Source organism: Gobio gobio (genome assembly GCF_949357685.1).
Source record: "Gobio gobio genome assembly, chromosome: 3".
NCBI classification, from domain to species: Eukaryota; Metazoa; Chordata; class Actinopteri; order Cypriniformes; family Gobionidae; genus Gobio; species Gobio gobio.
In genome coordinates this window covers 3,348,010-3,373,009 of record NC_137099.1, presented here as the reverse complement: position 1 = coordinate 3,373,009, position 25,000 = coordinate 3,348,010, and the positions used below count along the sequence as shown (strand labels likewise).

General features: G+C 39.5%; 1 protein-coding gene across 1 annotated transcript in view; it reads left to right on the top strand.

Annotated features, from left to right (window-relative positions):
• Positions 1–25,000, top strand: part of LOC307123698 (neural cell adhesion molecule 2) — a 435,059-nt gene that overhangs the window by 320,314 nt on the left and 89,745 nt on the right. The window contains exons 2-4 of the mRNA XM_079812344.1: positions 3,555–3,629; positions 18,407–18,613; positions 24,451–24,594. Of these exons, the coding sequence (XP_079668470.1) occupies positions 3,555–3,629; positions 18,407–18,613; positions 24,451–24,594 (426 nt within the window). The remainder of the gene's footprint in view (positions 1–3,554; positions 3,630–18,406; positions 18,614–24,450; positions 24,595–25,000) is intronic.

Here is a 25,000-nt window from a genome sequence, read left to right as displayed (position 1 = left end):
ACACACACTCTGCTTATTACACACACACAGGGACACACACTGCTTATTACACACACTTTGACGCGCAGCAGCGCACACACTCTCACACACACACACACACACACACACACACACACACACACACACACACACACACACACACACACACACACACACACACACACACACACACACACACACACACTCTGCTTATTACACACACACAGGGACACACACTGCTTATACACACACAGGGATGCGCAGCAGCGAACACACTCTCACACACACACACACACTCTCTGCTTATTACACACACACAGGGACACACACTGCTTATTACACACACAGGGATGCGCAGCAGCGAACACACTCTCACACACACACACACACACACACACACTCTCTGCTTATTACACACACACAGGGACACACACTGCTTATTACACACAAATGGGCGCGCAGCAGCGCACACACTCACACACACACACACACACACACACACTCTGCTTATTACACACACACAGGGACACACACTGCTTATTACACACACAGGGATGCGCAGCAGCGAACACACTCACACACACACACACACACGCACACACAGGGACACGCACTGCTTATTACACACACAGGGATGTGCAGTAGCGAACACACTCACACACACACACACACTCTGCTTATTACACACACACAGGGACACACTGCTTATTACACACACATGGACGCGCAGCAGCGCACACACTCACACACACACACACACACACACACACACACACACACTCTGCTTATTACACACACACAGGGACACACACTGCTTATTACACACACAGGGATGCGCAGCAGCGAACACACTCACACACACACACACACTCTGCTTATTACACACACAGGGACACACAGCAGCGCGCACACACACACTCTGCTTATTAGACAAAGGGACGCGCAGCAGCGCACACACTCACACACACACTGATTATTACACACACAGGGACACACAGCAGCACGCACACACGCACAGCAGCACACACACACTGCTTATTACACACTCACACACACACACACAAACTCTCTGCTTATTACACACACAGGGACGCGCAGCAGTGCACACAATCACACACACACACACTCTGCTTATTACGCACACACAGGGACACACACTGCTTAGTACACACACATGGATGCGCAGCAGCGAACACACTCTCACACACACACACACACTCTGCTTATTACACACACAGGGACACACAGCAGCGCGCGCACACACACACACACTCTGCTTATTACACACAGGGACGCGCAGCAGCGAACACACTCACACACACACTGATTATTACACACACAGGGACGCGCAGCAGCGCACACATTCACATACACACACTCTGATTATTACACACACACAGGGACGCGCAGCAGCGCACAGACTCACATACACACACACTGATTATTACACACACAGGGACGCGCACCAGCGCACACACTCACATACACACACTCTGATTATTACACACACACAGGGACGCGCAGCACACACACGCTGCTTATTACACACACAGGAATGCGCAGCAGCACACACACACACACACTCTGATTATTACACACACAGGGACGCAGCACACACACACTGCTTATTACACACACAGGAACGCGCAGCAGCACACAAACACACATACACTCTGATTATTACACACACAGGGACGCAGCACACACACTTAAATATTACAAATAAAAGGAGTACAATGTAAAATATTATTATTGTGTACATAAAGATAAAAATTTCATAATAGGTAGTCATTGTATGTATCAGAATGACCTATTTGCAGTAATGACCAATGACATTGGCTACTTGTTTGACCAATCGTGACAATACACACACACACACACACACACACACACATATTTAAACTGACTCGTGTCTATATTCCTCATGTAAATAGTGATTCCGCTCATGGTGCGAGCGCAACTGGCTTTTAAAGGGAAAGGGAGATGAGACTCTGATTAGTTTATTGCACGTTACGCCCAAAAACACACCCATGACTCATTACGAGACGAGGGACAACCAAGCGGCTCCTGAAGCCGATACTGAAGTGAGTTAAACTGCAGTTCATGGACTGGCCACTAGAGGCAGACTCCAGGAGGAGCAGAATCTCATTGAGCTCATGTTAAAATGGCCAACTTTACAGCAGAAGAACACATGTTTACAGTCTGGGGCAAACTGTGCTTTTGGTCTGTACGGCTAATGTTGCCCTTCATGACGACTGTGAGGGGGGTGAATTTATTTATAACTCATTCGTTTACATTATATAAAGCCTTAAAGTTCTGCATAATTAAGGGCGTGGCCACTTTGAGTGACAGGTGGATTGCCGTTTGTCTGCTGTCTGTTAGTCATCAGCTCCGCCCACGTCCCGCCTCTTTGCCCATTTTCTGTTGTAGATGGCGACGGCCAGCTCGATCCTACTTTACACTTCAGAATCCTATGGCTGACGTCACGAACACTACATCCATATTTTTTTACAGTCTATGGGGACAACCCTTTTGGATCATGTGCCAGATGCGCAGACCGTTTTTCCCATTGTTAAAGGATTAGTTCACTTTTAAATAAACTTTTGCTGATAATTTACTCACCCCCATGTCATCCAAGATGTCCATGTCTTTCTTTCTGCAGTTGAAAAGAAATTAAGGTTTTTGATGAAAACATTCCAGGATTTTTCTCCATATAATGGACTTCAATGGGCTCCAAACGGTTCAAGGTCCAAATGACCTGTTTCAGTGCAGCTTTAAACGACACCAGATGATGAATAAGAGTCTTATCTAGCCAAACCATCAGTTTCTGTGAGAAACCAAGCAGTATTTATGCTATTATTTTACCTCTTATCAGACGAACGTGATCATCTCTGAGCTCCGCCATAACTTCCGCTAAGTGAGGTCAAAATACGAGCGTGGTCATAGATGTATACGTAGATGCCTATTTAGCGCCTGCACGGATCAGTAGAATGAGACATCTACGATCGATATATCTATGACCACGCTCGTATTTTGACCTCACTTAGCGGAAGTTATGGCGGAGCTCAGAGATGATCATGTTCGTCTGTTAAGAGGTAAAATAATAGCATAAATACTGCTGGGTTTCTCACAGAAGCTGATTGTTTGTCTAGATAAGACTCTTATTCATCATCTGGTATTGTTTAAAGCCCTTTGAAGCTGCACTGAAACTGTCATTTGGACCTTGAACCGTTTGGAGCCCATTGAAGTCCATTATATGGAGAAAAAACCTGGAATGTTTTCATCAAAAAACCTTAATTTCTTTTCGACTGCAGAAAGAAAGACATGGACATCTTGGATGACATGGGGGTGAGTAAATTATCAGCAAAAGTTTATTTAAAAGTGAACTAATCCTTTAAACTAGGAAAAGTGGATTTCGGACACGCACGAAGTGCTTAAGACCATGCACTCAGATCATTAAAATATGGCCCTATGATTGTGATGATATTGATGCATTTTACCACATTTGCACTGTTATTTTCCTGTGTATTACCGTGTAGCTGCGATGAATAACTGTGTTTCTCTCTCTTTCCCAGCCGTGCTTCAGGTGTCAATATCACTCAATAAAGTGGAGCTGAGCGTCGGAGAGTCTAAGTTCTTCACATGCACAGGTAAGAATGTGTTCTCAAGAATCCCTCACACCAGGGTTTTTGTCTCTTCTGCTCATTTATTTAATCAAAAATACAGTAAAACAGTGAAATATTATTATCAGCTGTTCTCTATGTGAATATATAGATTTATTCCTGTCATCAAAGCTGAATTTATCATCATTCCTCCAGTCTTCAGTGTCACATGACCCTTCACTAATCATTCTCATATGAGGATCTGATGCTCAACACACATTTATGATTATTAATGTTGAAAACAGTCGTGGTACATTTTATTTGTTCAGGATTCTTTGATGAATATAAAGTTCAAAAGAACAGCTTTTATTAGAAATAGAATCTTTTGTAACATTATAAATGTCACTTTTGATCACTTTAATGCGTCCTTATAAAGAGAGCCCAAGCTTCTTCTGAACTTATGAAATGAGTCCCGGCAGACTCGCAATTATCTTCAGAAATATTCAGTGCTACTGAAAATGCAGTAAACATGAAAAAATTAAGCTCAAGGCAACAATTATGCAGCACCGTAAATGTCTGTTTTTTTCTATAATGAACACAGGACAATTATAAAATGTAACTGTTAACAGAGAGAACATGTTACAAAAACATGTTCAATTATTCACAATAATCTCTCATGATTTTAGGAATATGAATATGATCTCACAGTGTAGTGCACACAGAAAATGAAGATTGTTCTGTTCTGATTGCAGAAATAAGAGACAAGTGCACTAATAATACTAATAATATTCAGTATGTTCAGTGGGATAGTCTTTACAAGCCTTGACTTTATAGTGTTGTCCCTTTAAAAGCTGTGTGTGTGTGTGTGTGTGTGTGTGTGTGTGTGTGTGTGTGTGTGTGTGTGTGTGTGTGTGTGTGTGTGTGTGTGTGTGTGTGTGTGTGTGTGTGTGTGTGTGTGTGTGTGTGTGTGTGTGTGTGTGTGTGTGTGTGTGTGTGTGCTGATACTACTGACAATCATACAACACACAATAACAGTATCCGAGCAGAACTGAAGGTCACTGATGTTATTGTGTTTAGAAACAAGACATGAGCATAATTCTCAGACACACAACAGAACTGTATTACGTCTTCTCTTCTCTTCTCTTCTCTTCTCTTCTCTTCTCTTCTCTTCTCTTCTCTTCTCTTCTCTTCTCTTCTCTTCTCTTCTCTTCTCTTCTCTTCTCTTCTCTTCTCTTCTCTTCTCTTCTCTTCTCTTCTCTTCTCTTCTCTTCTCTTGTCAGTCCTGTATTTAACGTAGCTGTAAGAACGCTTAAAGCTACACTGTGTAACCTTTTTAGTTTATTCTTAGCTAAAAACACTTAGTTCTTTCAAAAATATATGTGCTCATTAATGTATATTTACTTCTTTCAAGTAATAAAGTATTCTCGTAAGTTTATAATATGCCATTGAAAATACATACAGGTGAGGGTTCGAATGCGGGTCGCCATGTTGCCCCTCCATCTTGAAAGTACATTAGCCAAAGAGGGACATACCCGTGTATTCAAGCTTTGCCTTTCGCGTTTTAACACTTGATGGCACCGTGACGAATGTGGACGAGGTCGAACTGGAAGCCATGTTAATCTTGGACTAAATCGGCCACTGTAGGAGTTAAAACGAAATCGGAATTGAGAGGAAGAGAAACTAATATTCACTGGATGGTCATATACATTTTAACCGCTAGATGGGGGAAAATATCACACAGTGTAGCTTTAAGCATCATGCAATCCCGATGAGAAATGCATCACATTTATCCATAGCAGAAAAGACAATCACAGAATGCATCTTTGGGGGAAAAAATGCTGATTGTAATTGTAAATATAGCGGCGAGCAGCCATTATCGGGGCCAAGCGCAAAGAAGACAATAAGACATGCCAACACGGCTGGGAGTCTCAGACCAACTGCAACAATGAGCCATTAAAGACATTTAAGGATGATTTCAGCCATAATGTCTGAAAAATCATATATCCAGTCAGTAATAATATGATTTAATGGTTTATCACTTTCGACCAATAGGTGGCGCAATTATGAAATTGATGTGGGTTGGTCAGAGTGAGGTGACAATGTCACAGGAAATCAAAATGGCGGACAGGAAATTCGTCCAAAAAAATTGGCATGTATGTTCTCGGCATGATATTGCCTGACCACTAGGTGGCACTGCGCCGAAACACTGCAAGTACCCTCAGGTCATGGTTGTCATAACACACACCACGTTTGTGTCTGAATACGTTAAAGCACTGCGGAGATATAGCCTCATGTCCATTTTGACGGGCTATTCGTCAAATTTGTTTGCGTGTTATTCAAGAACGCTTTAACTAATCAAATTAAATTCCATAACATTTTGTTCGGTGTGGTCTGAAGATGATCTGGTTCAATTCTTGTGAAAATTGGAGCAACGGTCTAGGAGGAGTTTGAAAAAGTAGGTTTTTAAAGAAAATCAAAATGGCGGACAGGAAATCCAGCCAAATATGTAAAAATCGGTATCTATGTTCTCGGCATGGCCCAAGGAATCAATTAAGATCCCCAAACGTCATCAGGGCATGGTGCCGAAGACACATACCGAGTTTCGTAATGATACGCCAATGCGGTTGTAAAAAAATAGCATTTTTTGACAAAATTCAAAATGTCTGACAGCCAAAATGGCTGATATGGGAAAATATACTGCACTGAATCTAAAGAGACCAGTTTTGTGAATTTTGGCCAAAGCATTCAGCAAAACTTTAAATTTTTCATATCTCCTGACCACTAGGTGGCACTGTGCCGAAACTGCAGGTAGCCTATGGTCATGGTTGTCATAACACACACCACACACACCATGTCATAACACACACTCACGTTCATTTTGGCAGGCTATTCGTCAAATTTGTTTGCGTGTTTTTCGAGAACGCTTTAGCTAATCAAATTGAATTCCTTATCATTTTGTCAGGATGGTCTGAAGATGATCTAGTTAAATTTTTGTGAAAATTGGAGCAAGTTTGCAACTCCTCCCTAGGAGGAGTTTGAAAAAGTAGGTTTTTAAAGGAAATCAAAATGGCGGACAGGAAATTCAGCCAAACATGGCAAAATTGGTGTCTATGTTCTCGGCATGCCCTAAGGAATCAATTAAGATCTATTATTTCATTACAAAAGGCAAATTTAATCAAAAGTTTTTAGAATTTTTGGAAATTTCATTATACTTTTTGACCACAAGGTGGCACTGCCCCAAAACGTCATCAGGGCATGGTGCCGAAGACACATACCGAGTTTTGTTATGATATGCCAATGCGATCATAAAATATAGCATTTTATGACAAAATTCAAAATGTCTGACACCCAAAATGTCTGATATGGGGAAAATATATTGCAATGAATCTAAAGAGACCAGTTTTGTGAATTTTGTCCAAAGCATTCAGCAAAACTTTACATTTTTCATATCTCCTGACCACTAGGTGGCACTGTGCCGAAACTGCAGGTAGCCAATGGTCATGGTTGTAATAACACACACCACGTTTGGTCAGAATTTGTTAAAGCGTTGCGGAGATATAGCCTCACGTTCATTTTGGCAGGCTATTCGTCAAATTTGTTTGCGTGTTTTTCGAGAACGCTTTAGCTAATCAAATTGAATTCCTTTTCATTTTGTCAGCATGGTCTGAAGATGACCTGGTTAAATTTTTTTGAAAATCAGAGAAATGGTCTAGGAGGAGTTTGAAAAAGTAGGCTTTTAAAGGAAATCAAAATGGCGGACAGGAAATTCAGCCAAATATGTCAAAATTGGTGTCTATGTTCTCGGCATGGCCCAAGGAATCTATTAAGATATATTATTTCATTACAATAGGCAAATTTAATCAAAAAGTTTTGATAAAAAAAATGTAAAAAAGTTTTCATCTTTGTTTTTTGTGTTTATTTAAAATAAGACAAATCCGATATTATTATAATCTCATATCTGTTATTTAACAGTTGAGATGTTCTTTAAATCCTATTTGCGCAGGTTGGGTGTGTTGTCACAATGAGCCCCTATTAGAAATATGCCATTATATTCTATACTTTTATGAATTATTTTGAGAAACCATGAGAAAAGAGTGAATAATGTCTGAGAGTTAATGTTCAGAAATGATTAATTATTATTATTATGTTTTGAACTATGCTGTATTTAGCGATGTGTTTGTTGTCAAACTCAAAAATGAGTATATTTTTAATGATTAAAAAATTCCATTATTTTATTTAAAAAAGTTAATAATTGTATTTTGTTGAGAAAATATTTCAGTTTGTCTCGTATATTTTTTGGATTATATCAGGGAACATTTTACGCTGTTATTTGGTCGTGATATAATAATGTACTCCACCTATGGGGCATGTTGTCACATTTCACTTCCATTACTTCGGGGTAAATCAAGAAAAAAAGAACACACTGTATTAATGAAACAAAACCACATGATTGTACTAGACATGTGTGCAATTAATGTGGGAAAAAATAAACACTCTGAACCCCAAGTGGATTTACACAAACTGAGAAAGTCAAAAAGCGTTAGGTTGTGCCCCGCTCTCCCCTACAACAGATGCCTACGCATCTTCAGTGATTGGCCCCTGAATATATTTACTTACTGGTGATCTTGTAATGATAAAATCTGATCACAAATAAGATGCATTACTGCTAAAAATAAGATGCCGTGCTAATTTGACAAAGAATCATCTTGCTTTTTAAAATAAGCGTTAAAGGGGCTATATGCAACTTTTTCCCCAAAATAAACGTAACAATAGCCTTTTTATTTTACCATTTATGACTCAAACATCTCCTGATGAGCATACTGACACCTTGTCCGCTCACAGTGGGTGCACCTATAAGACTGTATCCTTCTTTTTCCTATTTTCTGGCGGGTAGGTTTTTCCCGCGCTGTCTGCGGATGTGACGTCACCACCGCTGCGAAAATAAGAGCAGTTCTGTTTTTTGGCCCCAGGTGTCAGTCGCGAGTTTAAATTTCAGAAAAACGCAAATAGCATATTGCAGGTTACATTTTTTTCGAGATTAATATATAACCTTGTATGAAAATACCATATGAAAAGGTAGTGCAGGATTTAAAATGTTTTAAAAAGACATAAGAGCACAAATTTAGTTGATAAAGTGGCCATTTCGTTGACCGCTTGGAAAAAGCGCTTTTTTTTTCATCATCGCGTCATATTACGTCACGAGAGGGAGTGGTTCGCCGAGCTCTGCGTTGGCTCAGTGCAGAATAGGTTGGTATTCAGTAGAGTCTGTGTATTTTCAGTAGTTTTTCTATTCCAATTTATCATTGTCATGGTAAATTATTATCCAGCCTTTCAGGGCATCGAGTCCACAGGTTTCCTAAAAAAAAAAAAGTTAGGAATTCTGCATGGTGGCGTTTTGTGCAGGTGAAGAAACAGGACTTACCTTCACGCATCTGCTTCGAAACACACGGTGGTGTGTATAGTGCTTTAGACCGGAGGATTATCATCCCGGCGATATGATGGAGTCAAACATTGTTATACTCATGTAAGGCCAGCTACACACTGGCTGCGTGACGTGAGCGTGGCGTTTTCTATCTGTAGAACGGCTACACACTGGCTGCGTGACGTGAGCGTGGCGTTTTCTATCTGTAGACCGGCTACACACTGCAAGCGTGGCGTTTCTGTTGCGTTTCAGCTGCGTGGCGTTTTCTGTGTCTTTGCACACCAGAAGCGTGTCTGACGCGGCGCCGCTGCTGCTAGGTGACATAGTGGAAGGCCTATACTTCATGTTAAACATAAAATATATAAATAAATATGTATATAAATATATAGCCTACTGATACAGCAAAGACAACGTCAGCACTCGGCAGTATTGACGGCCGAATAGGCTACAAAATATTTTGTTCTGCATTGGCAGGTGCAATATTTGAAAATCGATATTATATAAAAAAAAAATTAATTACAATTATATCTGCATTTATGTCAAAACCTAGAGACTTTCACACATAAAAATGTCATCTATTAATATGTATTCGTGTCAAAATGACAAACAGCTTTTCCTATTCTATTTTGCCTGGAAACGCTTCCAACACTCTTGCGTGTCGCATCGGTTCTATTTCTAGCATGTGCTTTCGGCGCGGCTCGTGTGTAGCTTGCCTAAAGGATGAATAAACATCCACACGCGATGCTTCTTTGCCGTCGTGTTTACATTGATGAATACAAAGTATGTACATTAACACAAATGAATACAGTCTCACACTTTTTCGAAAAAAAGTTCTGAATTATGTGATATTTTATTCATGCCATGTATGCACATTCAAGTTCACTCAAATGCATACGCATAACGTCATATACATCCTCACACTAGCGGTGAATCGGCACGAAATAAACCCATAATACAGAATTAATGAATAAAGGATAAACACAATAACACAACGTTACTGTCTGTGGTTCGGCGGCCGGCGGGAGATGTAGCTCGGAGAAAACGTGAACTGTGCACCGTGGCGTGAGTCTTGTAAGTTACCAAATCAGTCGTGATGAGAAACCGCTAACGTTATATCACATAACGTTTAGTGTGGACGGATATTCGAGTGTGACTTTTCCTGACGGTCAAGCCTATAAGTTTCTGTTATTGGTAAGTAAATCAATAACTTAGCTACTAGATGACAACGTTACCAGCTTTGCTATTGCCTGATACATGATAATAATCAGTACAGTGTTGTGATCTGAGCACAGTGTTGTTCATATCGTTAGCTAGCTTTATGCTAACACTGGTCTCTCTCCGAGACACCTGCCGCTGTTCTCCACTGTTTCTCCTCACATAAATACTCAATCTGTCTCCTGTAATCGTTGTTCTGTCTAATCCTGGTCTGTCCCTGATTGTGTGTCATAATTGTATGACTGTGGTCTGCCATATGAGTATTAATAAACATTTATAATGTCCTCAGCGTCCGAGCTGTCATTTCGATCCATTGTTTTCCTATTGTTGAGATTCACCGCACTCCCTCTCGTTATGTCACGTCCGGTTTTGGCATTTTTAGATGCGGAAGTAAAATTTTCTCACAAAAACGACTCCAAAAGCCTTAACCCTTAATCGTCCCTTGGGCTCCAGCTGACCCCACTGGACTTTTCCTCCATTTTTTAAAAGTGTTCCCTTCATCTCAGGGCCATGAGACTCTGTGACTTTTCCTAAATAATCTATCTAAACATGCACAAAAAATCTGGGCTTGATTTGGTTGTTCTAAAGGTGTGTAAAAAAAATTACCGTTTAAGTCCCTCGGGGTCAGATTGACCCCACATTGAAAATGAATGGGAAAGTGTAAAAAATACATTTTTTTTTTTTCACTTTTTTTGTCAATTTTTTTTTACTAAATCCAGTATAAATCTGAAAATTTCCACATTTATATCAAGGTCTGGTCCTAGAGCATAAACACAAAGTAGAACGAACTTTCTATCTCATACACACACAAACACACACATGTGTGTGACTGCAACAGAGAGTATTTTTATTGAAATTGGCAAATAAAATCAACAAAACTGGCATAAATCTGAAAGATTTTCATACATAAATGAAGTACTAATACTAGAGCACAAATGCAATATGGAACAAGCATGTTCACTCACACACACACACACACACACACAAACACAAACACAGGTGTCTGGAGCATTTTTTTGGATTTTGGCAATGAATGGGAAAATGTAAAAAAAAGCTTTTTTTCACTTTGTTTGTAAAAAAGAAATCAACTAAATCCAGTATAAATCTGAAAATGTCTACATTTATATCAAGATCTGGTCCTAGAGCATAAACACGAAGTGGAACGAACTTTCTGTCTCATACACACACACACGTACACACACACAAACACACACATGTGTGTGACTGCAACAGAGAGCATTTTTATAGAAACTGGCAAATAAACAAAACTGGCATAAATCTGAAAAAATTCCATACATAAATGAAGGACAAATACTAGAGCACAAATGCAACATGGAACAATCATGAGAAAGAGAGGGAAAAGGGCAAATAAAAGAAAAATGAAAGGCAGCTTAACTTTTGCATAACTTCCCTCTGGACCTCTAGTGGATAATGTGGTCATTGCACACTTTCTCTTTAACTATAATTCCTAAAGTTTTTCCACAAACCTACAGATGGCGGTATTCTATCCCAAACACATAGAGCAATGTCCAAAAACTATTTATATTTATTTAAGATCATCATTCAAGTGATTCTTTCATAAAAAAAAAATTTTAATGAGCCAAATTATGACATAGTTAAGTATTTGTGCAGTAAATATGTAAAAAACCACCAAATACCCACAAAAACACAGCATAAATTTATAGTTGAGAAGTAAATAAAAAAAAATGATATATAGTTTTCCATGTAAAAAAATTATATTTCCTTATGCAATCGCTCTGTAAAAGTTTGGGGTCTATCTGACCCCAAGGGACTCGAACGTAAACCCTACTTGAGGGGCGATTAAGGGTTAATAGTGTATTTTAAAGTATATTTTAAAGAAAATCTAGTTCCTACATTATTTTTCTATACATTGACTCACTGGAGTCTCTAACCTGCAATGTGCCCTTTAAGCAAGGGAAAGCATGTGTGTATAAACAGCAGCTGTGTTTATCTCTTCATATCAAGAATAACTGGTCATGTTGCATGTGTTAAAAGTAAAAAAAAAAGTTTGTTTGCTTTATTATATCTCAAATAATGAGGTAAATGAAATAATTGCATTGGTCCTGTTTGCCCTGTCAGGTTTATATATATATATATACAGTATGTTTAATGGCTTGGGCTCTTGATTTTCTCTGCCCACCTGTTGACTTCACCTGTTGGAACGCAGTGATTAACTTTTCCATCGCCCGATTACCCACATGCACGACACGATGTTGCCATGACAACACATTGATTTCTCTCCGCCGTTCATACGCCAGCCGCTCTTAAATGCATTCGCTTCTGTGGATTTGACTGCGGCTGAGCGGAAAGTGTCTCGACGGAGCTCCGTCAATACACAGCGCAGGAAGAAATTGATCAGAGCTCGCGGCGCTGAAGGGCGAGTGGGCGTCACGAGCGTCCGTCTGCCCCACCGGCCATAGAGACATCATAAATAATTTCCTAAGGACAGGAAGCACTTCAGCACGGTGGTAGCCGCGAGCCGTTTGGGGTTGTCTAAGGTTACAAATAGAGGCTGCGTCCCAATTCGCCTACTTATACTACGTCCTAAAAGTATGTACTCTTTTTGTGAAGAAAAAGTACATACTTTTGAGTGTGTAGCAGAAGAGTATGCAAGCTTTGGGACATACTACTTCGTCACTCTTACGTGAGTCCCGTCACCGTTTAAACTGCCCTGTCAATCATCGTCACAGTTCAAATCCCCCACTTTAAATTTAATTTCCTACCGTATTGGAGTGAAATGTAGTCGCTCGTTGATCTGCCTTTCGTGGGTCTTTAGACTCCTCTCATGTGTTTGCAAAGTTAATGGCCAAACGTATCATTACAAAAGTTCTCAATGCTGCTGCAGGTGAAATATAATGTTGATAATATTGAATAAATATCTTTTTGTCAGGTTAAATACTGATAATTGCTCACTCAAACCACTTTATCTAATCCTCTCCACTTAACCGTCAGACTCGCGTAACCTTCATGTTTGTAGTTTTTTAAACACTTTTTATCCGCGTTTGTAGTTCTAATCGAATCCTCGTCCATCTCGCAATGGGTTGTGGGCAATATCAGCCGTTAGAGTGCGCATCGATCTGCACTTCGGATTCTGACCGGAAATAGTAAACCATCCGGGAATCTTTGGAATACTTTTTTCAACATACTACGATTTGGGACATACTAATTCTTTTTTCGAATACTATTTAGTACGGATAGTATGCGAATTGGGACGCAGCAACAGTTTCTCTGTGTGATGGTCGAAAACACATGGACTTTTAATGCCATCTGTTGTGCTCAAACTGTGCATTAGAAATAAATGAGAAGTGAGAAAAACCCTTGGGATGGGTTTAAATGTTAGTTTAGCCAAAACTCTGTCATCATTCAATCTCTCTCGTGTCATGAAGTTTCGCCCGTGATCAGAGGCTCAGAAAGCATCATTATAGCAGCATGACAGCAGTCTGAATGTGAATACATCTGGTAATGACACCGCTACGGTGAGAAGATTTCAGCTAATGGCACATTAAATCTGTGTCACTGATTTCAACAGAATTTGAATATATTGAATGAGTCATATGGGCTAATTTTATGATATGGCTCATTTCTGGAGCTTGGTGGCGCTTGGTGGCTCAGGTGGTGTTGATCACATTTTAAATCTATACATTTGCCACTTTTTATACAAAAAACAGTTCATGTATTTCCTGAATCGAACCCTTGACCTTTGTGTTGCTGCACTGTAAAATAAATCTGTGACATTTACAGTAAAAATGGCAGCTGTGGTTACTTTACTATAAAATACAAAACATTAGGTTTAAAAAAACATATATTTCATTAACTGATATAATGTTAATATATCAACCTACTGAAGTAGGCTACTAAATTATGTTCTGTAATCAAAGTTGAACGTTTTTTATACATATATATATATATATATATATATATATATACAGTGGTGGCCAAAATAATTAGAACACCTGACAGATCTGAAAATATTGACTTTTTTGCCTCTAAAACATGATTTCATTTCATAATGTTCATGAAGCTACATGAATGATGACGTACTTGAAACAACACAATGTGGATGACGAAAAAAATTTGATTAATTGTTACAGAGTACTCTGAAATCTTTTTGGTCACTGAAAACATGGTTAAAAAAGCTAAAATCATATTAAAAATATATAGCCGCAAGCAGCCATTAATGGGCCAAGCACAAAGAAGTCACGACAAGTCGCTGGCCATCAGACCAACTGCAACAATGAGCAATTAAATACATAAATATGTTAAATACATATTAAGAATTGTGGCAAAATGGCTCTAAAATCAAATACAATCACTAGTAATGTGATTGAATGGTTTATCATTTTCGACCAATTGGTGGCGCTGTTCCACGACTGATGTGGTTTGGTCAGAGTGAGGTGACAATGACACATGCAAAGTTTGGTCTGAAAACGCTACAGCATTGCAGAAACATTTTGGCATCATGCCTCATTTTGTTGCTGCGGTATACGAAAACGGTTTTGTCTGTCAACACAAAGTCCATAAATTTTGCCGGCACAGTCTGAAGATGATACGATTCGATTTACTGTAGATGAAAATTGGACAAACAGTCTAGGAGGATTTTGAAAAGTACTTTTTAAAAGAAAATTAAAATGGCGGATAATAAGTTAGGCCTGACTATAGCTACATTTATATACATGTTCTCGGCATGACCCAAGGAATCTATCAAGCTAATCAAAAGTTATAAGCATTTTTGAAAATTTCATTATAACTTCAGGGCGTGGTGCCGAAGACACTTACAGAGTTTTGTAAACAATATACCAATGCTTTCTTAAAATATAGCATTTTTATGACAAAATTCAAAATGGCGGACACCCATAATGGTCATTATGGGGAAACTGTATATCGTTCGACTCGGCACATGCTACACCGAATCTAAAGAGTCAAATTTGGCCTAAAGCCAAACCGTCCAGAAGTTATGATGCTGCGTTCACACCAAACGCGAATAGAGTCTCAAAATCACGTCTACCGCGTCTAGTTGGACGCTTGAACATTTTGAATCCATTCGTGCGTCTACAGTGAATTGGACGCGCGTATACATCAAGCGTCTGAAGCGAAATAGACGCTAAATAGACGCGCGTTCAAGGCGCTCCAGGAGAAATATGTCATAAAACACCACTCTGCCTCTTTTCATTTTCATTAAAAATATATATTAAACATTAATATAGGCATCATGCCTCAGCTTTGTTGCTGCGGTATACGAAAACGGTTTCTTCTATCAACAAAAGTTCATAACTTTTTGCCGGCACAGTCTGAAGGTAATACAATTAGATTTTGGTGAAAATCGGACAAGCGGTCTAGGAGGAGTTCGAAAAAGGCAAGGCAAGGCAAGTTTATTTTTATAGCACATTTCATACACAGTGGCAATTCAAAGTGCTTTACATAGAAATGGAATTCAAATATTCGAATGAAATAAAAAATATTTATAGTATAACCCTTATCTGGAGTGGAAGAAAATGGAGAGTCAGGTTTACTTAAAAAATATTTGTCAGGTAACTGTGCGTTTAAACACTAACCTCCTAACTGGAGGGCTATCTCAAAATGTTTTACCCGTCAGAGCAGATCTAAACGGGTCTTCCTCGCACCGGAGGGATCACTTAAAAAATATTTGTCAGGTAACTGTGCATTTAAACATTACCCTTACAGACAAATGGTCCTGGACTGAACCACCAGGGCTATCTCTAGCAAAAGAAGTTTTCAAAAGGCTGACTATGGCAAAATTGATATCTTATAAGCGTTTTTGAAAATTTCATTATAACTTTTGACTACAAGGGCATGGTGCCCAAGACATATATTGAGTTTCGTAACGATACGCCAATGTGCTCGTAAAAAATATAGAATTTTATGACAAAATTCAAAATAATCAACATGAGAGAATTGGGTATAGTTCGACTCGGCATGCTGCACCGAATCTAAAAAGAAATTGCAACAGCATCTACATTTTTCATATCTCCTGACCACTAGGTGGCACTGCGTCAAAACTGTGCAGTTAGCCTCAGGTCATGGTTGTCATAACCATAGATATCCATAATAAAGGCTAGGGCTGCGTCCCAATTCGCCTACTTATACTACGTCCTAAAAGTATGTACTCTTTTTGTGAAGAAAAAGTACATACTTTTGAGTGTGTAGCAGAAGAGTATGCAAGCTTTGGGACACTTCGTCATCTTTAACGGACTCTGTTACGTGAGTCCCGTCACCGTTTAAACTGCCCTGTCAATCATCGTCACAGTTCAAATCCCCCACTTTAAATTTAATTTCCTACCGTATTGGAGTGAAATGTAGTCGCTCGTTGATCTGCCTTTCGTGGGTCTTTAGACTCCTCTCATGTGTTTGCAAAGTTAATGGCCAAACGTATCATTACAAAAGTTCTCAATGCTGCTGAAGGAGAAATATAATGTGGATAATATTGAATAAATATCTTTTTGTCAGGTTAAATACTGATAATTGCTCACTCAAACCACTTTATCTAATCCTCTCCACTTAACCGTCAGACTCGCGTAACCGTCATGTTTGTAGTTTTTTAACCCCTTTTATCTGCGTTTGTAGTTCTAATCGAATCCTCGTCCATCTCGCAATGGGTTGTGGGCAATATCAGCCGTTAGAGTGCGCATCGATCTGCACTTCGGATTCTGACCGGAAATAGTAAACCATCCAGGAATCTTTGGAATACTCTTTTCAACATACTACGATTTGGGACATACTAATTCTTTTTTCGAATACTATTTAGTACGGATAGTATGCGAATTGGGACGCAGCACAGATGTCTTACGGTGGAGTCTCTAACGTCATCACCAGCGGCCATCTTGTCACAGGCAGGGCTCTGTGGTACCCGATGTAAGGCGAGCGATCTGAACACAAATACTCTTATCTCACTGAAATCTTGACGGATTTACAAATGGTTTGGTTTCTTACAAACGTTATTAACGTGGCTATAATTATGGATGCTTGAACAAATTATGAATAATTTTTCATAAGTATGCAGTGTCATAACTACATCTCTGACGTTTATAACAAACCAAACAGTTTAAAAATCGGTAAAAAATTTAGCAAGTTATGGTTATTTAAAAAGTGCAAGAACCCATGAAAACAATGTTACGAGTGAGCGAGCTGCCTGTGACAAGATGGCCGCCAGGTGCGGACGTCGACCTCCATTGGCCAGCAGCGCGGACGAGACATATAGCCTTTATTATGGATATCTATGGTCATAACACACACCAAGTTTGGTCAGAATTCGCTAAAGTATTGCGGAGATATAGTCTACGCTCATTTTGGGGTGCTCTTCGTCAAATTTGTTTGCGTGTTATTCAAGAACGGTTCGTCAAATCAACTTCAATTCTGTACATTTTTGTCAGCATGTTCTGAAGATGATCTGGTTCAGTTTTCATGAAGATCAGACAAACAGACAAACAGATAAGTAGATTATTAGGAAAATTGTTCTAGTGCTTACGGTTCAAAATGTATTCGCATAAACGTGATTGCAACTTTGAACAGTTGGTGGCGCTAGAGGGATTGCGTTAGAGACTCCAAAATGGCTATGGTGACAGTTCAGACTGTCCGCTACCTGTGTGCCAAATTTCATAACTTTCCCGCAAGTGGTTCTATGAGCTGCCACAGACTCAAGAGCGGAAGAAGTAGAAGAAACACAGGAAAAACAATGATAACAACGCCAACGGATACACATGTACAAATTCATCACCTCAATGAACCTCCACTGCGTTTCTCACCTGTTCTGTCCATGCAACTCTCATCTTTTTAACGCCATAACCCTTGAACCCGCTAACAACCATCTCCCCGTCCCTTCATACGTGACCTGCCCCGGGACTCTAGTGCTCTCGCGGGGAGCTTCAAGAGTTCAGGCCCTAGTGATTGCAGAGGGCCAGAAATATCGACTCCCACACGGCTGCTTTATGACCTTCAGCCGAGCAGCTTTACAGTCGAGAGCTCCTGGAGTTTGCATATGGCTCTCGCTAATTCCCCATGTGGCCCCTCATTAAAGTTACGTCGCCAGAGCCAAAGTGCAAAGCCAAGTGAGACGGAACATCAGAAACGGGTTGTATGGAAGCATGCATGTGATATGTCAAACAAGCTTTTACATCTAATTGACTGTGTGTTGGTTTTATGTTTTCTTCAGCCATCGGTGAGCCGGTCAGCATAAACTGGTTCAGTCCTCAAGGCGAGCGCATCATCTCAAACCAGAGAGTGATCGTGCACACAGAGGGCGTGCGGTCCAGGCTGACCATCTACAACGCCATCATCGAGGATGCTGGGATATATCGATGCCAGGCTGTGGACGCCCGAGGACAAAGCCAGGAGGCTACAGTGGTGCTGGAGATTTACCGTGAGTCCCCACACCAAGTCATGAGGGACGGGAACAGAAGGCTAATGGGATTGGATAAATGTACAAATTTAAGAAAAATCTCATTCATATTATATATGATATCTCCCATGAATGCTGTGGTGTTGCTCGGCCGATTTGAGCTTGAATTTATGCAGATTTTATTGATATTATAAAGGCATATTTAAATGAAGGCACTCTGAAAGAAACCTTTGGATGATTCTGATCTGCCACAGCCACACACCTTTCCCCTCCGCAGATCTTCCCCAAAGCACGATTTCATCCGCGATGGAGGAAATTAGCCGAGACCCGTGAGGTTAAAAGTCGCCAGAGCTGGCAGATTTTCATTTAAGACAGAATAGCCTTACTTACTGTAGTCTTTTTCTCAGACTGTGTGCTGGCCATCTCGTGCATTCTGCACTTAATTATTGCAAAAAAATTGGCAGGTTAAAGCTGATTGGCTGGCTTTAACTTCCAGGAGTCACATTGCGCTATTTTGGGAATAATTATTCTCTGGATCTGCCAAAATTGCTCAGGTTAACGGCATCAAATCTTTAAAAGATACTGAGAGTTTTGCTCAGCTTGTGATGAAACTTAAAAAACAAGACCTTCCCCGACGACTTAGGTTGTGCGTGAAAGCTTGTAGATGTGAAGGAGTCGGGACGTTTTTTGCCAGGAAAATCAAAATATTTTACAATTACGCTCCCGAGAGCTTCTCTTCCGTTCAATGACATGCTTATACAATGTTCAGGGTAACACTATTTTGGGAATAACTATTCTCTGGATCTGCCAAAATCGCTCGGGTTAATGACATCAAGAGAGTTTTGCTCGGCTTGTAATGAAACTCAACAAGACCTTCCCCAACTTCCTAGGTTGTGTATGAAAGCCTATAAACTGATGTTTATGTGAAAGACTCAGGACGCTTTTTGCCTGGAAAATAAAAACATTTAACAGTTACGCCCCCGAGAGCTTCTCTTCCGTTTAATGACACGCTTATACAATGTTCAGGGTAACACTATTTTGGGAATAACTATTCTCTGGATCTGCGAAAATTGCTCAGGTTAACGACATCAAATCTTTAAAAGATACTGAGAGTTTTGCTCGGCTTGTAATGAAACTCAACAAGACCTTCCCCAACTTCCTAGGTTGTGTATGAAAGCCTATAAACTGATGTTTATGTGAAAGACTCGGGGACGCTTTTGTCTGGAAAATCAAAAGGATGTAACAGTTACGCCCCCGAAAGCTTCTCTTGCGTACAATGGCACATGAAATAAATGCATATACAATGTTCTGGATAACCCCGAAAGAGTCATTCTGTACTGTAATGGTATAGTTCATTTTGTCACCTATTTTTAATTTAGTCTTAGTCTTGTGCCAAATGTCCTTGTTAGTTTTAGTCATATTTAGTCATTCACATATCTTTGTTAGTCAAGTTTTAGTCTCGTAATTTTAGTCTAGTTCTAGTCAAAAGAAAACTCAATATATAGTGTGGCAAAATAAGTTACATAAAATATATATAACCTGCATAGTGTATGTGCCACAACACCATAGCTAACTGGTTGATTTACAGCGTAGATGCTTAAAATCAGCATTAGCTTATGAGACGATGGGCACAAATATCGATTTCAATCTTGATTCAGTATGTGTATAGCCTACTGTTCATACGTATAAGGAAAAATAAGTTTGCCTTTTAGCACTATTTTACACTTTTTAGGGGTTAAATTATATTTGCTTACATTCTTTAATATTCACTATTATTAACATTTTAAAATTTCACAAATTTCAACAAATAAGTAAGCAGTTATGATCTGCAATACTTTTTTGAGCAACTAGACTACACGTGTATATTGATTAAAGATTACCTAATGGCATTACAAATGAAAATTATTATTTTTCCAGCCACAAAATGACTCTAATTTGCCTCTTTGCATTGGAATTCTCTATTTTAACCTTAATTAATACACTAATTGTAAGATAAATAATACACATATTAGAAGAAAAATGTTTTAAGTGGTCATTAATGGACCATAAGTATTGCACAAATAGTATTTAGCACCAAAAGATCTCTTCAAAATTTTCAATAAATATTATTGAACTAAAATATAGGCTATTTATTTAAAAAATAGTTAAGGTGTATGGTCATATTTGACCATCAATGAGTATGAGTGTGAGCAATTAGTAAGCAATTCCTGAGGGCTAAATACAAGAAAAACATTCACATTAATGTTAACAATGTTGATCTCCATCACTCTCCATAATAAAACGATCCTGTAAATATGGTTGACGTATTAATCAATGCACACTATGCTGTACTGTTTACCAAAACTTGCTGCAAACACCTGTATAGTGAAGCTGTTGTCTATCCGCGGCTTAAGCCATTCAATTGTGTTGACACAGCGCTAGAAGTATTGAGTGCTCCGGGACCAACAGAAGTCTGAGACCTGTACTTGAGCAACAGCGCCAACTCTTTCGGAATATTTTGAACAGCTGAATATTCATCTCATGATTAAAAAGTAGAGATAATTGTAGACGAAAATGAAGCTAGTTCTTATTTTATGCAAAACATTTTAGTCTTGTCCTTTTTCGTCAACAATAATGCATGTTAATTTAGTCTTATGTGGCGTTCACACCGGACGCGATTCGCGCGAATAACTCACGCTAATCGCGCGAAGGTGGACGCTTGAACATTTTGAGTTTACTCGCTTCAATCGTGCGTGACATTCACTGCACAACAGACGCGAATTCGCCTCATGGGCGGGGCTTCTGCCAGCGGCTCGTCTCGTTGAGAAATGGCTGATATGGGCTGTGTTTACACGTCATTTTTTGTTAAAATCTACTGTTGCAAAACGTAGTTTTAAGACTTTTTCAGTCAATAATGTAGTTGTTTAAAGCTCAAATATGTGGTTTATTTATATAAAGAGTGCCTATTTGAAAATTTTATCTGCCGTTTTCGGAGTTGTGAGTCGTCAAAGCCGGCGAGAGCAGCCTTTCCTCGGCCAGTCCTTCTGCCGTCTGTCGCTGGCTCTGATGTCTCTGTGGCGTCTCCAGCTATAATTCGTCTTTTAACGGCCGTTCTTTGGTCTCATGGATCTATAATTTGTTCCCTGGCAAATCGTTTAGACTGAAGGCAAAGAGAAGTTTCATTACTTCATATTTTTAGGCTATAACTGTACGTTGCAGTTGTAACGTTAGCCTACTAGCACTGACTTTGAATGTTTGACTGAATTGTTTGCTTTATTTCATGTGTAGCTTCTCATACCTTTTACTTATTGATCATACATAAACTTCAATCATATTGTCTGAACCAGATACTAATATACAGATTTTCTCCTCATTGTTGTCACTACTAGAGCAAGCTCCTGATTGGTTAACGCGGCGCGAAATATCCGCCAAAGTTTAGATTTTTCAACTTGAGCGATTCTCGTGATTCTCTCGATTTGCGCGTTCAAAACGCTCAATTCGCGTCCTTCGCGCCGCCTCAATCGCGCGAATCTCGCCGCCTCATTTGCGCGAATCGCGCCGCAGAATGCCGTTTCGTGTCTCTGCATTGACTTAACATGTAAATCACTCACGCGAATCGCGTCCGGTGTGAACGCACCATTAGTCAGCGTTTTTGTACAGCGTTTTTGGTGGAGTCTCGTCATCGTCTCGTCTTAGTCATGGAAAAAAAGGTCTTTGACGAACATATTTAGTCTTGTCTCGTCTGACGAAATTAACACATGCAAAGAATAGGGATTAATTCAAACTATAGACTCGCATAGTAAGATCTATAGTCTGAGATATACTTCATAATCAAACTATCATAACGGACCTCATCTGTCGTCTTGCTGGCGCAAACATATCCCCATCGCTATGATCAGATGCTTTCTTGTGTGTATGCAAATATACATAATAATTATACACAGTAAAAGCTGAGAAAATCGTGTTTTTGTCAAAGACTACCTCCAGATGAGATTCAGAGCGATGATCAAACACAGATGGAGTAGATCGAGTTCATCGACACCCCAAAGCTTCACCGTCCGACTGCTATTGCTCATCCTGGGGCGACATTTCATTCAGTAACATCAGCAAGTTTTGATTTATATGATGTTTTAATGTTGGCGATCGCGTTATTTTACATATATGTAACCCCTCCTGTTCGAACCGACCCGCTCCAAGCGGGACTCGAACCCGGGTCCGCCTGCATGAGAATCGGACGCTCTAACAATGAGGCAATGAGGGTTTACTCGCACAGCGACTACTAGCTGACCTCCGTGACATATGCGCCTGCTTATATGAGATCGCTGGTTTCTGCTTCTTCTTCATCAGGAGACTCTGTACTCGTTCAGGAGATGCGTTTTTGACTAAATCTACTTTCATTAACAAGACGGTTTCCTTTTCTCCGAAGTGAAAGGATGGAGTGGTTTCTGTCAGATGACCTTCAGTCTGTTTGGACCGTATTCTCCGCGGTGTCCTCGCGCTGATATCAAGCCAGATCTTCAGTGTTTTCAGCGGGTCAATGAGGGTAAACGCTGAATAAATCCCTGTAATAGTCTCTGTGTAGAAACAAGCCCCAGCGCGCCGCTCTGCCCCGACCTCACAGCTCAAGCCAAATTATGAGATTCAGAACAGAAAAATGATTTCAGCCAACAGTGAGAGAGATCCTGTCTGTTTATCACACTTCAGGAATTACTGAGAGGAGGAATGCCATCTCCAGCCGCGGCTCATCTGTTAGGGCACCAAAATATCCATCTAGAACACAGACCTCTATGTAAACTAAATCTATAATAAATACTAAATGTGTTCAGAATACTACACTTTTATGATGGACAGATGCACTTTTATGATGGATAGATGCACTTTTATGATGGATAGATGCACTTTTATGATGGATAGATGCACTTTTATGATGGATAGATGCACTTTTATGATGGATAGAGACACTTTTATGATGGATAGATGCACTTTTATGATGGATAGATGCACTTTTATGATGGACAGATGCACTTTTATAATGGATAGAGACACTTTTATGATGGATAGATGCACTTTTATGATGGACAGATGCACTTTTATGATGGATAGATGCACTTTTATGATGGACAGATGCACTTTTATAATGGATAGAGACACTTTTATGATGGATAGATGCACTTTTATGATGGACAGATGCACTTTTATGATGGATAGATGCACTTTTATGATGGATAGAGACACTTTTATGATGGATAGATGCACTTTTATGATGGATAGATGCACTTTTATGATGGATAGATGCACTTTTATGATGGATAGATGCACTTTTATGATGGATAGATGCACTTTTATGATGGATAGATGCACTTTTATGATGGACAGATGCACTTTTATAATGGATAGAGACACTTTTATGATGGATAGATGCACTTTTATGATGGATAGAGACACTTTTATGATGGATAGATGCACTTTTATGATGGACAGATGCACTTTTATGATGGATAGAGACACTTTTATGATGGATAGATGCACTTTTATGATGGATAGAGACACTTTTATGATGGATAGAGACACTTTTATGATGGATAGATGCACTTTTATGATGGATAGATGCACTTTTATGATGGATAGAGACACTTTTATGATGGATAGATGCACTTTTATGATGGACAGATGCACTTTTATGATGGATAGATGCACTTTTATGATGGATAGATGCACTTTTATGATGGACAGATGCACATTTATGATGGATAGATGCACTTTTATGATGGACAGATGCACATTTATGATGGATAGATGCACCTTTATGGCTCTTCTGTACAGGAGGCACATGTGAGATCACTGCGGTCTTTAATGTTGCTGTGTTTGTTTGGTCACAGAGAAGTTGACGTTCCGCGAGGTGAAGACGCCGCAGGAGTTTCGTCAGGCCGAGGACGCTGAGGTCATCTGTGATGTCATCAGCTCACCTGTGCCAGCCGTGTCCTGGTTCTACAAGAACAGAGAAATCACGTCCGAACCGAACAGTAAGAACTGAGACCCGCTTCATTAAAACCTGCTCACGTGGCCATCAAAAATCAACACTGGTTTATTTCAATGAAATAAATGCACTATATTTTAGTTTGATAATGTTTAGGTGTTTTTAGGTGGTTTTATGGTACTGAATTATATTAATGGAATAGTTAATCACTCGAGCGTACACCTAAAAATGAAATGTACAATTTCCATAAATCTGGAATGCTTTGGATCACAGACTTCAGTTTGGTCTCTTTTTAAAGAAGACAAATTATTGCTGAAGTTAAATGTTAAAAAAGTGAAACTAAAAAAAAGTTGTAGAAATGTGTTTATTATTATGAAAAATGCACAAAAATACTATTTTTTATTTTATTTTATATGAAATAAATATTTTCCGAAACTTGTTTTACTCTGTAA